The sequence below is a fragment of the Pantherophis guttatus genome, chromosome 11 (genome assembly GCF_059756535.1).
Source record: "Pantherophis guttatus breed Tessera chromosome 11, ASM5975653v1, whole genome shotgun sequence".
Taxonomy (NCBI): Eukaryota; Metazoa; Chordata; class Lepidosauria; order Squamata; family Colubridae; genus Pantherophis; species Pantherophis guttatus.
The window spans coordinates 546,714-558,517 of record NC_142073.1 but is presented as its reverse complement, the minus strand read 5'-3'; the positions used below and the strand labels follow the sequence as shown (position 1 = coordinate 558,517).

The 11,804-nt window shown below is 58.9% G+C and overlaps 1 protein-coding gene across 1 annotated transcript; it reads left to right on the top strand.

Moving 5' to 3' along the window:
- Positions 1 to 200: 200 nt before the first annotated feature.
- Positions 201 to 11,767, top strand: SNTB2 (syntrophin beta 2). The gene is made up of 7 exons (XM_060682444.2): positions 201 to 720; positions 4,882 to 5,095; positions 6,157 to 6,367; positions 6,712 to 6,854; positions 7,788 to 7,978; positions 8,449 to 8,633; positions 8,956 to 11,767. The coding sequence occupies exons 1-7, from the start codon at positions 231 to 233 to the stop codon at positions 9,046 to 9,048; spliced, it is 1,527 nt and encodes a 508-aa protein (XP_060538427.2). The 5' UTR covers positions 201 to 230; the 3' UTR covers positions 9,049 to 11,767.
- The last annotated feature ends 37 nt before the right edge of the window (positions 11,768 to 11,804 follow it).

The following is an 11,804-nucleotide window of genomic DNA, read 5'->3' as shown; positions in this document are numbered from 1 at the left end:
CTGAAGTGGGCCGGGTCACGGGAGGGCCGGGGACCCCGCGGGCCTCCCTTTGGCCGAAAGGCTGCGGGCACAGGCCGCCCCCCCCCCGCCCCGCGGCTCACGTGACGCGCTGCCCTTGGCACGAACCTGCGGCCGGGCGGGGCCACCGCCTCCCTCCCTCCCTCCCGCGCCCGCCAGAGGCCCCGCCCGCCCCTCCGCCCGCCGGCCCCAGTGGCGGCGTCTCGGCGGGCATGGCGGTGTGGACGCGCGCCCGCAAGGCCGGGCTGGTGGAGGTGCTGCTGCGGGAGCGCTGGGTGCGGGCGCTGGCCGAGCTGAGCGGGGAGGCGCTGGCGCTGAGCTCCGAGCCGGAGCCGCGCAACGGGCTGCCCAACGGCGCCGCCTCGCCCGCCGCCTCCCCCGAGCGGGGCGCCGGAGCCCCCTGGCCGCCCTCCCCGCCCCCGCCGCGGGGCTCGGCGCCGGGCTCCCCCCCGGCCGGGCTGCGGCGCGTGCGGGTGGTGAAGGCGGAGGCGGGCGGGCTGGGCATCAGCATCAAGGGCGGGCGCGAGAACCGCATGCCGGTGCTCATCTCGCGCATCTTCCCGGGGCTGGCGGCCGAGCGCTGCGGGGCGCTGCACCTGGGCGACGCCATCCTGGCCGTCAACGGCCTGGACCTCCGCGACGCCACCCACGACCAGGCCGTGCAGGCGCTCAAGCGGGCCGGCCGGGAGGTCCTGCTGGAAGGTAAGCGCCGCGCCCGGGGGCTGCCCGGGAGAGGCGGCCGGCTTTGGTCCGAGCGTCTGAGGCCAGCCCTTCCGTCGAGGAGAGGCCGCGGAGCCGGAGACCTGAGGAAGGCCGTGGCAGGAGGCGGCCCGTCCCCTCAAACTCCAGGCTGCCGGGAGGCTGTTTCTGGCGGGAAGGGCTCCGTCCTGTCAAAGCCCCTGGAGGGGAGGGGCGGGTGGGCCACCTTAGCACCGGCCTGCTCTTCGGCCTGCCCTTAATCCAGGTTCAGCTTCAGCGATTAAGAAGTGGGGCTCCTTATCTGGGATGGGATTCTCTGGGGATGCCGGGTGAAGCCTGTGCCGCCACGCAAGGGGTTGGTGGGGCTGCTGCCATGCACACCTGTCGCTTTCCAGCTCTTGTACATCCTTGGTCTGGGGGGGGGGAGGCAGTGCTTGGTTGGGGCTTTGCTGTCTTCTTGGCCAAGGTTTCTCTCTTGTGGGACCAGTAAGTGGTGCTGTAACTCGCAGCCTAGGAGCAGACGAAGCAAAGTTTGGGTGCCAAACTTGGGCGCTTGGGGTGGGAGCAAAGAATGGCAATCCTGGAGACTGGATTTTGGAAGTGACCCAAGCAGCGTTTCTCTGTGCTGCTCCTCCTGTTGGAACACAGCCTGCCTTTCTCCACCTCTTGGATAAGAACTATCCCCCCCCCACCCCAAATCTCCATCAGTCCAGTAACAGAAAGGAAAGTGAGGCTCTTTGTTGTTGGCTGATGCCAACCGCACCTTTGTGGGGAGTCTGCAAAAGTGCTTGTAATAGCGGGGACTTTAAAGGGCACCCCAATTCTTGAGGAGAACTGTCCTTCATTGCCCTGAGGTAGAAGGCTGGGCTTAGTCTTGCTGATCTTTGGGATCTAAGCCTCCACAGTGTCCCCTCAGTTGACCAGGCTTTTCCCTAAGTCTCCCCACTTCGTGCACTGCCTACAACTGGGCTCAATCTTCCCAGGATCTCCCCAGGGCCAGTTTGGCTCACACCTTTTTTCTCCTACTTCCTATGCACGGTAAATGTCTCTAAATGCGGCACCCCCTTAAGGGAGGGTGGTGAGAAGAGTGTTGGGAGGGGGCCTTGTGGGGAGCTGGAAGGTCCCACCCAGCAGCAGCTGCCCCTCCCTCCCTCCGGCTTCCCCTGCTTTGCCCTCTGGGAGGGCAGCTGCAGACTTAGAGCAGGGCGTGTTTCTACTGGGGTGTGTGTGTGTATGTGCTGGGCTGTGCATTTCCTCTCTCTCTCCCCCCCCCACACTATGCAGAATGCTAAAGGTTGTGAAAACTTCCGTAAAGCTTCCCTTTCTCTGAGCAGCGGCTCTTTCTCGGCTGCAGCCACGCTGGAGAATAATGGGGGCTGAGGCCACCTGGGAGCGGATGGAGCGGCCTCTTGGCCTGTTGTTGCAAGCGAAGGTCCTTTGAACATTCCTCAAGAGACCAGGAATTTGGGTGGCATTCGGGGGCTTTGCAGCTGAAAGGGTCACTGTTAGGGAAGCCAAAGGCAGCCCGAGACCACCCAGCCATCCTCTGGGCCACAACTGGGGCTGTGTCCAGGTTGAGCCTTCCTTTGGAGTCGGTTGCCTTGGTTCCTCGTGGGCAGCCATCCTGGCCCAAGAGGTTTCTCCAGAGGCTGAAATGTTTCTGCTCTTCCACAGGATTCTTTAAGACCCTCCTCTCAGTCCAACCCCTTGGACTCCAAGGGTTTTTTTGGGGGGGGGGAGGGGGATGAATAAAACATTTTTGCTCTTGCAAAGAAGGTGACTGGCTCGGATTTGTTCTTCCCAGCGCTTGAGTCGTCGGCCGGCTGCTGTTCTTGGAGCCGGCTGGAGAGGAGCAAAGGCTTCCTGGGCGAAGGAGGGTAGGGAAGTTTTATGGATGGAGATACTGGAGAGCGAACATCTGCTAGCCAGCTGTGGAGCTCCTCTTCTACTAAGCCAGCCTCCTAGGAGGGGCCTTTTTCCACTCTGTGGTCTGTGCAGAAGGAACGCTGCTCTGTTCGCCTCCCCCTCCCACCGGGTCCTCTTGGAGCCCCTGGCTCTGTAGAGAGGCGGGGTGTGTGTGGTGTGTGTGAGTCTGAGCCCACAAAGTGCCCCGCTGACGGCTCCCTCTGGACGTGGAGCTCTGACCCTCCCCCCGCCCTCCTTGGCGCAAGCCTGGAGCCCCACTGGACAGGCTGGGCGCTAGGGCAGCATTGGTGCGCAGGCGGCCCCCCCTCTGCCACCAGCCCCTGTCAAGGGTGCGCCCTGCTGACCTGGCTCAGACAGTTACATCCTGCTGCCACTTCTGCAGCTGCCCTGGTTGGAAAACGGGTGTAAACCTGCCCTGCGCTTGCCTCATTGGTGACTTGGGGGATGGTCTTCATGTTGGGCAAACCCTTTGGTCCTTCCAGACAGAAATAAGCTCCTTTGTTTTTGATGTGTTTCCTTATCTTTTCACGCTGCCGTTGCTTCAGACCTCCCTGGGGGTGGTGAGGGCCCTGCGCCTGGCAGGGCTGCTCAGGAGAGTTAAGTTTAAACAAAGGGCTTGAAAGGTTTGGTTGGCCTCCCTGCCTTTTAGGGCTGCAATGTGTCTGGGTATAAGCTGCCAGCCCCGATGGCAAGTTGATCCCAGGAATGCGGAGCCCGGGATTTGTATGGGGAAACAGAGATGGCATTTCCCCTGGCCCTGCTTCAACCGGAGGCGGATGAGAAAGCAAGCGGCTGGCGCTGATGCCCTTTCCTGGTGCCCCCATGCCAGCTGCTTCCTCTCTGCACATACCCTTGGCTCGGTCCTCATCAGGAGGCCCAAGGGACCGTCTGGGACAGGGAGATCCTTCTGGGAAGAGCAGCCCAGCAGAAAAACTACTTGCTTAGGTTATGATGACTTTATTGTCTGCTGAAAAGGGAAGATGGTCCCTGTTTATTTAGAAGTGACTCCTTCACCACTCTAGGACTGCTGTTCCACCAGCTGAACTTCCTAAAGGCTGGAGGGTTAGTGGGATTTTGCGGGTTTTCTTAAGGTTTTGTTTAGCACCTGCTGGAGGTTTTTGTGGCTGGCAGGCAGGCACGTTTCTCCTTCGCAAGCAGGGGCTGGTGCTTGTCCACTGTGTCTGTTGGTAGATAATTGATCCAGATTTGCACTCTGCTTTTGGCATCGTCTCTTTGCATGGCTTCTGACCAGGAGCTCAATTAGCCAAACAAGCAGACAGAACAATGGCTAACCCAGATTGTGAGCCATTTGCAATCAGATCAAAGGCCTCCTCGAGTAGCTGCATCTTTGCTGGGGGTGACTGCCCCAGAAACCACCCACTGCTGCCTCTGCGCTCTGGGGGCAAGGAGAACTTCCCTGCAACGTTTCCTTGCTGGAGCCAAGATGTCCTCCGGGTGCCAACTGTCCTTGCAGAGCGGGATTAGAAGCCTGGCTGCACTAATCCTCTCTGGAGGGCAGCAGGGCCCAGAGCAGATCCCTGAACCAGCACCTTGAGTGGGGCTGCTCTCCTTGCCAGGCAAGGAGGGGACTGCCCCAGAATGAGAACGGCTGGCCTCCCCACACCTCTTTGCTGCTGCCGCTGCTGCCTGGCAGGATGGGCAGCATTGAGCAGCTCAGAAATGGGGAGCTGGGCTGTTGGGCGGTGCTGTGGGAGACCCTTCCTCTGGAGTAGAGCACCAGGCCTTTGCCTGCCATGCTTTCCAGGGGGGCATCCGAAAGTCTCGTCCGCTCCCAGTTGCCTTTGTGCTGAGCATGGTCCCCATCAGGGGATTGTGATGGTGAAATGGCCCCTCGGCCTGGGAGTGGCTGCAGGCAGAGAGCAAAGAGGAAGGAGAGGAATTAAGCAGGCAGTGAGAAAGGCAGGAGGCCGAGCGGAGGCCGCCTTGACAAAACGCTCTGAGCCTTCCGTGATGTCACCGCTTGCCCTTCCTTTGGCTGGCAGCTCCCGGGGGGGGAGGGGGGCAGGGTGTGTGTGTGGAGGTCTTTAAGGCGCATCCAGGGGGAGAGAGCGGGGAGATCCTTGATCTGGGTGCCATGGGGCTGCTCTCTGCCCAGCCGACCTCCCGGGTCCAGCCCACCAAGGGGAGCCCCCGGGGAGGTCACTCTGTGGGGCCTTGAACATCAGGATGGCCACTCCTGGGAAACGCTCAGCCCCTCCCTTCTCGGCCTGCTCTTAGTGAAGTACATGCGGGAGGCCACTCCGTACATCAAGAAGCCGTCGCTGGTGTCCGACCTGCCGTGGGAGGGGGCGTTTCCGCAGTCGCCCAGCCTCAGCCTCAGCGAAGAGTCTGGCTCCCCAAAGCACCAGAGTCCCCCCCAGGACCGCAAAGTCATCCCCTTGAAGATGTGCTACGCTGCCAGGAACCTGAGCATGCCGGACCTGGAGAACAGGTCAGAGGGGTGGGCAAGCAGGAGATGTTACAGGGCAGCAGTTGTCTCCTTACATGAGGACTAGCAGCCTGTGCTGACTTCCAGGGTGCAGCTAGAAACAACCCCACCCACCCACCCCGATCCTTTCAAGGTTGCAGCTCTGCAGCTTCTCTCTGGGGGGTGGGACCAAAATCCAATGCCTTTCTGCGCCCCTCCCCCCCATCCAGAAAACTTGCTGTTCTGGAACGGAGGGTCTGGTTTTGCAGAGGCAGCACACACTCTGGCAGAGGCCCAGGCGTGTTGTGCCACCTGCACCCAGGCCTGCACTTGCACGGAAAGGCCCTGGGTGGCCCTGGCAGCTGTAACATTGCACCAGGGAGGGGAACCGTTGCACCAAAGGCTGTTCTGGGGTGGCAGCAGAGTCTGGCGGAGAGCAGGAGTGATGGATGCCCGCTCAGGTGCCAACACTGGAGGAGGCCCCTCTTTCCCTGGCCATCAGCCCAAAGGCTTCCTGGGGTGAGGGGCAGGGAGCGAGTGCGAGTGTCACAGGGTGTTCATCTGCCCTGCAAGATGCCCTGACCCTTCTCCACTGGATGTGGAGCAGTGTTTGCTTTGGGTGTCCACAGGATGCAGCCTTAAATCCCCGCCAGGGGGGTGGGGAGGAGCTTTTGGCCCCAGCCAGGCAGGCAGGTGGGAGGAGGCAGTGCCAGGCATCCCTGTTGTGCTTCAGTCCCTATGGCCGCTCCTGAGAACTCAGGAGGGGAGGTTGGGGATGGGGCAGAATTGGGACGGGGGAGCCCCCTGCCAGCCCCCAAACCCAAATGGCTTTTGCAAACCTGACCACCCCCAAAGCAGCCCAGCCCTCTGCTGGGCCAGCGGCACTTCTAAGACGCCTTCTGCCAGCCCTGAAGGAGCCAGGGCAGGGAGCGAGTGGTGTGTCCTCCTGTAGAGGTAGCCCTGCTGCCACTGGGGGAGGGTGCCACACTTGGCCCCTGAGAAGAGCTGGAGGGGCCAAAAGGGACCCAGAAGATCAGAGGTGGAGCCCCCTCCCTCCTCTCAGCAGCTCTGCCTTCTCTCTGCAGGCTGATTGAACTACACTCGCCCGACAGCCGCAACACCCTGATTCTTCGCTGCAAGGACACGGCCACAGCGCATTCGTGGTTCATGGCAATCCACACCAACATCATGGCCCTCCTCCCACAGGTCCTGGCCGAGCTCAATGCCATGCTGGGGGCCAGCCATGCGCCAGGCAGCAGCAGGGAGGTCAAACAGATCGCCTGGCTGGCCGAGCAGGTGAGCCCCTCGCCCAGTGCCTTGATAGGCCTAGCTTTTCTCTGACTGGCAGTCAGAGGGAGGGGAGGGAAGTGATGTGGCTGGAGGCCGCGGAAGCCTTCTTTGACCAGAAAGTCATAGCCCCTCCCCCGACTCCTGGCAACTCAAAGATGGGGTGAATGTGTGTGTGTGTGGGGGGGGCTCCCCTTCTCTGAATTTGCTCCTGATCCTTGTCTGTAAGCAGGTCTCCCACAAGGGTGGTCCTCCTGCCCTGGGCCCCTCTACGTGGCCTCTCGCTAGCCCTGGGGCCCAGCTTCCCCGTAAACGTTTCAGCCCTCCCTTTCGTCTCTCTTGGCTTCCTGCAGGCCAGACTCGATGGCGGGCGGCAGCATTGGCGGCCGGTCCTTTTGGCCGTGACGGAGAAGGACCTGCTGCTCTTTGACTCCGTGCCTTGGACAAGGGACGCCTGGGCCTCCCCCTGCCACAGCTACCCACTGGTGGCCACCAGGTGGGGAAACCTGAGGAAGAGGGTCTCTCCAGGCTCAGGCCACGCACAAGGCCTTCCGGAAGGGGAGAGGGAGTGAGGCCCTCCTGCGAGTGCTGGGGGTCGGCTGCCTCCTGGACAGTGGGGCTGCCTGCCTCTGGGAGAGCAGCCGCTTCCGGATCCAGCAGGGCATTCAGTTCTTATGAAGCCCCAGGGTGCTCTTGCCTTCTGGAGGCCCCTGCTATCGCCTCCTGCAATGCCTTCTGGGAAGTTGCTGCTTGCGTTCATTTTGGAAGTTTTGTTCCGGAGGCAGGAAAGTCCCAGGTTGCTTCCTGCAACCAGAAAAGCCGCTGGCAACTGTTCCCTCTGTGCCCGTGGCTCAGGTGAACCGGAGCTGCCTGGGGGTGGGGGTGGGGCAGGAATTGGCAGAAAAGTCTTCTTGGGCATCCTTGCCTGCCTTCTCCTCTCCCCCCCCCCACCTCAAAGCTGCCAAGGAGAAAAGGGCTGTACTTGCTCCTACCTTTGCTTTGGCTTCAGCCTTTGTACTCGGCCTGTGCAAGAGGAGACTGGCACGTTCTTGTGTGCAGGGGAGGGGGCGGAGAGGTGAGCTGTCAGGCCTCCCCTCACAGGCTTCTGCTGCATGGGATTAGCAGGGGTCTCCAAGGGAGGGGTGGGGTGGCTGGCAGGGACTCCCTCGGATTGCCTCCCCAGTGCCCAAAGTCCTCCCCAAAGGAATCAGCCTGCTCGTGGGGTGCTGCTCTGTGGCCTGCCCACTCCTCCAGATGGGGTTTTTTCCTGACCTTTGGTGGGGAGAACAGGGTGCAGTGGGGGTGGGCTTGAGGGAGAGTCTCCCCCCCGAAGCATTTCTGCAGTCTCTCGGGGGTGGGCTGGGGGGCTTATTTCTTCAGAGCAAGTCATCCCCAGCTTGCAACTGCTGCTCCTTTACCCCCCACTCAGGCTGGTGCATTCAGGCTGCAGGTCACCGTGCCTGGGATCAGACCTCAGCTTTGCCACGCGGTCCGGCTCTCGCCAGGGCATCGAGATGCACATTTTTCGTGTGGAGACCCACCGTGACCTCTCCACCTGGACCAGGACCCTGGTGCAAGGTTGCCATGCCGCTGCAGAGCTCGTCAAGGAGGTCTCCGTAGGTATGCCTGGCTGCCCAGCCCAAGGACTGTGGCCCCTCCTCTCCTGAACCCCTGGAGGAAGCCCAGGTGGTCAGGGAGAGATTATGCCCACCAGCTACAGTGTTGGCGCCTTTGGCAGCAAGAATGATGGGAGCAGACAGTGGGGTGGGAGTCCCTGCCTTGAGGCAGGTGAGCGAGTCCCAGCCTCCAAGGCTCTTTGGCCCGGCCATCGGAAGCAAAACCTGCTCCTTTCGTGTGGCCATGTCAGCCAGGCTGAGCAGCCTGGCTCTCGGGCAGACCAGGCATTGCCTGTTGAAGTAACCAGTCGTTGTCCCCCACTCCCCCCGGACTTAAAGGACAAAAGGTGGGGACCAGCCCTGGACAAGAAGAGGCAGGCTGGAGATGGGCAAAGCTAGCCTGGGCCCATGGTCCTCCCCTTGTGGCTCTCCCCTTGTCTCCTCCTGACCATGGAGGCTCTGCTTTCGGCCTAGGCTGCGTCTGGAACAGCCAGGATGTTCGACTCACGATCCACTATGAAAACGGCTTCACCGTGTCCAGTGAGGGAGCCGGTTCTACCAGCATCCTCCTCCGATACTCTTTTGAGAAGCTGAAGATGTCTGCTGACGATGGGGTCCGAAACCTGTACTTGGACTTTGGCGGCCCGGAGGGGGAACTGGTGAGTGGCTGGTTGAGAGTGGGGGAGAGCCATCATCTGCCAACGTTTGCCTCAAGAGGGACTGTGGATTTAGGCAAGTCCCTGTAATTCCACTGGAAAATAAAGGAGGAAGGCCTTTTGCTCTCACACCCGAGGGAGAAGGAAACGGCCACAGAAATGGTGCATTGAAAATGGCTGCACTCATAACTAGAAAGCCACCTGAGCTTAGAGTTTTGGCTACACCTGGGCTGCAACTTCAATTTTGTGTGGGACAAAGGGGTGGATGCTGGCCTTTGAAATGGCAGGGGGTGACCCTCTCTCCCTCCTGTGTTCTCCTCCACAGGCCCTGGAGCTGCACTCTTGCCCCAAACCCCTGGTCTTCGTCCTGCACACCTTCCTATCGGCCAAAGTGACCCGCCTGGGCCTCCTGGCCTAGCCGCAGCCGCCGCAGCCGCAGCCGCCACACATGGTTCCTGGCCTTGGGAAGCTGCCATCTGCCAGCCTCAGTGCCTTGCCTGGACTTGGAATGGTCCCGTCCCTCCCCTTCTGAAGGGCTCTGGGGAGGCTGCAGCCTTAAACCCTTTGCCTGGTCAGGGCAGGCCAGGCGAGAGCCGTAGAAGGAGCAATTCTCTGGTTGGATTGTGTGAAGCCATCGTTCTGTTCTGCTTACCAGATGTGCCTTTCAGTGGCGACCGGGAAGAGAAAGGAAGCTTCCTCCCAGAACAAGCAAAGCGGTGCCTTGTGTGCCCAGTTTGCCGCTGACATGCCCGAGTCATGCGCTGCTGCTGCTGCTGCTGCTGCTGCGGGAGGGGGGTCTGGGCAAGGCTGGGGGCTACTGTTCAGTTGGCTGCCAGGTTCCAAATCAGAAGGGCCCCCGAAGGCTCTCTTCCCCCCTCCAATTCGAGTTTTAGTCCGAGAGCCAGTAAAAGAAGCACCTTGGATTAAGAGATTCTTTGCAGCATGAGAAAAAGTCTGATTCAGAAACCAGCGCAGGGAAATTGAGAGCTTTCTTTGAGCCTCTCCGCCTAGCTGTGCAGAGCCCGTCCCTCTTACTACAAAGGGAGATGCTCTTTGACCGGCTCCCTTCTTCATTTTGGCACTGACCGTTACAGTAGAGAAGCCAAGCCTGAATCACAATTTTTACTATTTTATCTTCCTCTGCAGAACCTCCCCCAGCTTGAGTGAATGTATCCGCAATTCCTAACGGGGCACTTCCAAAAATACTTAGCATCTGCTAATGCAGAGTCAGTAAGGAGGCCACTCTAGCCACAAAATAGACCCTCCTTTCCCCTCCAACCCAGAGGGACCCTGTTGTCCTCCTGCAACAAAAGGATGTAGTCTCTTGATACAACAGTTGAGCAATCTCCCCAACGTCACCAGTGAAAGGCAATGGAGGCACTCGGTGTTTCTTGCTTTCCTGAGGAAAGAAATGAAACCTTGAGGGGTGCCCTGGTTCTTGTCTCGGGGAAGCAGAGAGCCCAGAGGAGGGAGTAGTCCGTGAGGTGCCCCCAATTCTGGCTCCAGTGGAGGGGATGGGAGGGAGGGAGGGGCTGCTTGCCAAAGAGGAGCCCACCTGCACCATTCAAGGAAGGCGGGGCAGGAGGGGTGTCAGGCCTCCTCCTTGGGACTTGCAAGGAGGGCCAGGCAGAGCTCTTGCCATGGGGGCCCAGGAGTAGCACCAGAGGTTGCGCCCTCCGTTCCTCCTGGTATCTGCAGTCTGGAATGGGTCTTGGGCATCAGTTGGAAAGGGAACAGCCCTCTCCTCTGACCTTTGAGCCTCCATCCTTTTAGATCCCTGGGTAGGTCAGAGACCCTCTTGGCCCAGGTGGAGGAGGCAGAAGGCTTCCTGACCCCTCCTGTGAAGGATTTGGGCCCTTGAAGCAGAAGGGGAAGGCTGGCGCTCTGGCCCTTGCCCTGGATGTCTGGCTGCTCTGTTAGGGCTGGAATTTGGACTTCGGAGAAACCTCAAGTAAGGATCGTTCCTGGCCCTTCTCTGCATTAAAAGCCAATATTCAATGGTGCTGGAGTCACTTTCTGAAGAGAATGCCTTTTTCCAGTCACCTTCAGTTGGGTGTAAGCAGCTTCCCTTCTTTCCGTCTGTCCTGAGACAGAGTGGGTGAAAGAGTTGCAGCTGATTGTTTCCTGCTCGTGTCCACTGGCCAGGCTCCCATTCAGGGTTGCTGCCAAGGACCCTCTTTTATGTTTCAGAAAAGGGCCCCTGCCTGGGAGGGGTGGGTATGAATGTATGGCATTGAGAGACAAAATCTGGCTGGCGTTAGGTTTTCAAATGGTGCTTTTATATCACAGTGATGAACTGTTATTACCAAATTGAGACAAACTTTTAAAAATACAGGTGAGGAAGTGCAGCTTGACTGTCATGTTCTCACCCTTTTTTACATAGCACTTTTAATGAGACAGGAGGCCGCTGCACTGAGAGTTTAGACCCCGAATTGATGTGGAGCATAAAGCTGGAGTGGGGGACAAAGCTCCATCGGTGGAGATTTTGAGGTGGGAGGCAAGAACAGATTTCAGGGCTTGCTTCTTGCTAATGTTTGTTAGGCCAGGGAATCACTTTAATTCAATAATTACTGAACCAGGATGGCGCCTCTCACCAAGCGGATCCCTTTGTTCCATGACGCAACAGCAATTGGCTGCAGTTTCCCACCTTCTGTCAGATGTAGGGGAGTTTACAGATAGGGCAAACAACCGTTAATGGGCCCAAAGTGCCAAAGAGGTCTTGAAATTTTGCACAGAAATCACTACAAGTAAGCGTCTATGTTAATGCTGTGCAAAGCTGTATGGCTGTGTGGCTATCCTGATTGTTATAATCTCATGTGGAGTATCGCAACAGATGCCGTCACAATCAAATCTTAAATGTACAACCAGCTTTATTTTTTTATTCTTCATACATGGTATTTATACAATGACTTGCTTTTCCAATGATTTTAAATGCAATTCTGGGGGGGGGGTCTCCAGGTTCTCAAAAGAGGTGATATTTGGACCAGGTCTGATCTTCGCCAGCAGAGAAATTCTCACCAGGCTCTGCAGAAAACCTGGGTGCTCCTGGCCCGAGTTACTCTCCACTGTATCGCATTGTACATTACAATGAAAGGTGACGAAGGGCAAAAGTGTATAATAAAGTATTATTAGTTTTAGCCTCGACTGCTGTTTTGTGTCTTGGGGGGGCGGGGG

Bases quoted from the DNA above. Each gene is read 5' to 3' on its own strand.
- SNTB2 (XM_060682444.2), top strand. From the start codon at position 231: ATGGCGGTGTGGACGCGCGCCCGCAAGGCCGGGCTGGTGGAGGTGCTG. The intron at 721-4,881 runs GTAAGCGCCGCG...GCCTGCTCTTAG, and splicing joins CCGGGAGGTCCTGCTGGAAG to TGAAGTACATGCGGGAGGCC. The intron at 5,096-6,156 runs GTCAGAGGGGTG...TTCTCTCTGCAG, and splicing joins ATGCCGGACCTGGAGAACAG to GCTGATTGAACTACACTCGC.